This window comes from Atta cephalotes (assembly GCF_000143395.1).
Source record: "Atta cephalotes unplaced genomic scaffold scaffold00020, whole genome shotgun sequence".
NCBI lineage: Eukaryota > Metazoa > Arthropoda > Insecta > Hymenoptera > Formicidae > Atta > Atta cephalotes.
In genome coordinates this window covers 1016469-1019991 of record NW_012130084.1, presented here as the reverse complement: position 1 = coordinate 1019991, position 3523 = coordinate 1016469, and the positions used below count along the sequence as shown (strand labels likewise).

The window sequence follows — 3523 nt, the reverse complement described above, 5'->3', positions numbered from 1 at the left end:
TGATAATAAACTTATATTGTATACAATCTTCTAAATATAAAATTATTTGTGATTTACAATTGCATCATGTGAATTTGAAATCTCGTGGTTGATAAATTTTAGACCTAGAAGCTAAATACAAAATAGTACTTAATAATCAAAAAATTTATAACTTTGAAAATTTAAAATTTTAACTTCATATATATTTTTTTTTGGATGAATAAATATAATATTTTATAACTTCTTATGTGGAAGCTGCAAATTTTTTAAGAGATATAACATATATATATATATATATATATATATATATAAAAGTAGATGAAACATTTTTTATAAGACATGAAATCTTTAAAATTCATAAGCTTAAAATAATACTAAAAATTCGAATATTAAATGTAAAAACTTCAAAAATAAAAATAAAATTTGAATATCAAATGTAAAGCTTTAAAAATAAAAATAAAAGGTTAATGCAATTACGATAAACAAAAAAATTACAATTTTTAATGAATAAAACAAATAAATAAAAATTTTTTTAATCCACAATTTAATTAACATTTTTCCAATAAACGATATATCAAATGTAAATAATTAAACTCAATCTGATTTTCCTCTTATTTGAGTTAGTCCTCAATGAAAGTTTGAAGAGGAATTGCAAGTGCATAAAGAGTCCAGAATAAAACTGATATTTGTTTCTTTTTGGGAAAATGATCGATATTCGATCAGCCGGCATAGACCACGGGATCTAACGATCCTGAATATAATTTGTTAGGCAATTAAGCTATATACAAACGGGTGCGTTATCCTTAAAGGAGATCGATATGTCTCGTTGGTTGGCCGGGGAAGACCGTTCCGATGAATGTTCTCTTTTTTTCTTTCTTTTTTCTTTTTCTTCATTTATTCCTTTGCCGATAATGAACCATTGGTCAAGGCCATCACCGTTCCAGAAGTTGTTCTCGAATTCGTGTCAGAATTTAGTTCCAAGGACGAATCCTATAACAACAGAATTATGCAAAATGATTTAAATAATAGCCTAGAGAACATTTATTTTGAAAATTGTGAGATATTTATAGGACTATAACAATAAGATAACTATACTTCTAATATTTTTAATATCATAATTTAAAATTATCGTAGCCTTTTATTAGATTATGAAGCTCTATTTAAATTATGAAATTAAAATTTACATATTAAGAAATGTAATGTTTCGACGATTATAATATATCCGTGGTCGTTAGCGGAAATCAGAATGATATGATTTATCGCGCGTGTGAAAAAAAAAGGAAACTGCGATGACATCACTGTCGTTAACATTATCGTAGTTGTCGTTGGCGCCGACAACACCGATTTACGACGCTTCTGTTAATATGCACCCAAGAAGTCTCTATCGTGGATGGCTGCTTTTAACTGCTGTGTAGCGAAAGCGACGTCAGTTATTAGTGCCATGCTGGTTCCATTACGCTCTTTACGGTCCTCATGACACGTGATCTAAATCGATGTTTCTGTCATTGTACCATTTCCGGCTGTGCATCGTGTTAGAGAATCCTGTATCTGTTTCTTCCCTATTGCTTAACCGCGGGTTTCTTACTTCTTATTCTTATTTTTATTCGTATTGCAACAGAATGCATAAAACGCATGGAAAAGAGAAAAAGAACACTAAGCAGTTAATAATACGATGCGATTGCGAAGATATATTAATTAGGGAATATTTTTCTTAATTAAACTTTATACTTAAAAAATGTTTATGTTTATTTAAAATATTATTTATATAATTTATATAATATGGCAAATACTTTTTGCCACAGTATTATAAATCTTTTAATTAAAAATGTTTTTGTCATTATAATTTTTTTATACGTTCTTAATGCTGTTTCTCGCATGTAAAATAAAGAACTGAAAACTCACAATGCTGAGAGTATGCATGATGCATGCCTGCGTAGTGTTCTCAACATGGATCAATTCGTCGCAGTCTTCGTGATCCAACCCGTTAACGTCAGACCGAATCTTGATCGGCGACAGAGCCGCTTCGTTGTCCGTTGACTTGCCACTGTCGGGGGACGGTATTAACTCATGTCCATCAAGTTCCTCCTCCTCTGCACGCTCTTCGCAATCCGTAGCCTTGATTTCCTGTCATAGATTCCATAGATTAATACTGTTACGCGAAATTATCACAAACGGGAAACTGATTAACGAAGATATCTGCATTGCAATCATTTATCCTCGCAACAAGCTGCAATGTATAATTATGATAGGAAATTGCAGTAACGTTACATATTGCTGTGGATACTCATTTGTTAATAAGCGACGTGTTACATTTAATATCAGTGATTTTATCATTTAAAAAAATTCCGTTTTTTCTCTGTCAATTTTAAAATTTAACATTCCATATATGTTTCAAATATAGCAGCATTTATTAAAAAAGACTTGGTACAATAGAAACTTATTTGATTAGATTTCGATTAATCATCCGAATGCCGTTACAAACTTTCATACTTCCTCTGTATTCTTTTTCAGACGGATAAATTTTTCTTTGATGTAATACATTTTTCAATAACAATGCTACTGCGTTTTTAATACGTAAAAAGAAAAAAATTGGTTAAACGAAAAATCCTTTATCCTATTATTCTGGACAAAAGTGTATTAAATCCTACGAGCGAGTTCCTGCGATATTTAACATCAAAAGTACGATTTTCGGTTTTGCTATCTGTCGATGGGAAAACTGTTAAGGGGAGAGATGGTGAACGAGTGGCGGGAAAATGCCATCACCCGAGGGGGCGCAGAAAAATATTACTTCGTCATATGTTTCTCTGTCGATACGTCAACCCCAGAGTTAGCCTCGATGGAATCGACGTGTTTCGCGTCGGTCACTGGGGTTGCTTTTGCCGAGTGCAAGCGCACATACCCCCTTTACTCCAGTTCTATACAACTTCGTGAAAATCGTGCACGTCAAGCGTCGTCGGAAAGACTGTCTGCGTCGTCGTCCGTCGGATATATCTCGTGTCTCAGACGACGCGTATCGTCGCGATGCCTCTTTGTTGCTTCTCTGGATCGCCTCGTGACGCTCCGATAAATGTGACGGAAGACTACGTGTCGTTTTGCAGAAATGGAAAGATAAAAAGAGAGAGAGGACGACGTTGAAATGAACTGCGAAACGATGAGACTAGTCTTTTTAGATTGAGTTTCGATACCGGTGACCTATTTATTGCACAAAAATCTATATTAGTTGAACAAATCAAGTATATATAATTAAGAAAATAATGAAGATAATTTCATGACACGTTTTGAAAGCTAGATATTCTTTACGATATAAAAAATTCCGAAGGTTTAATCTATAAATCTATCTATCATTTTTAATAATAAATTTTAAATCGTTTGAGAGTTCACGATAAATAGATACATTTGTGTGTGTGTGTGTGTGTGTGTGTGTGTGTGTGTGTGTGTGTGTGTGTGTGTGTGTGTGTGTGTGTGTGTGTGTGTGTGTGTGTGTGTGTGTGTGTGTGTGTGTGTGTGTGTGTGTGTGTGTGTAGTGTGTGTAGTAGTAGTAGTA

The 3523-nt window shown here is 33.1% G+C and overlaps 1 protein-coding gene across 1 annotated transcript in view; it reads right to left on the bottom strand.

Moving 5' to 3' along the window:
• Positions 1–873: 873 nt before the first annotated feature.
• Positions 874–3523, bottom strand: part of LOC105619249 (uncharacterized RNA-binding protein C3H8.09c) — a 101797-nt gene continuing 99147 nt past the window's right edge. The window contains exons 8-9 of the mRNA XM_012200773.1: positions 1882–2103; positions 874–969 (exon numbers count right to left, since the gene is read on the bottom strand). Of these exons, the coding sequence (XP_012056163.1) occupies positions 874–969; positions 1882–2103 (318 nt within the window). The remainder of the gene's footprint in view (positions 970–1881; positions 2104–3523) is intronic.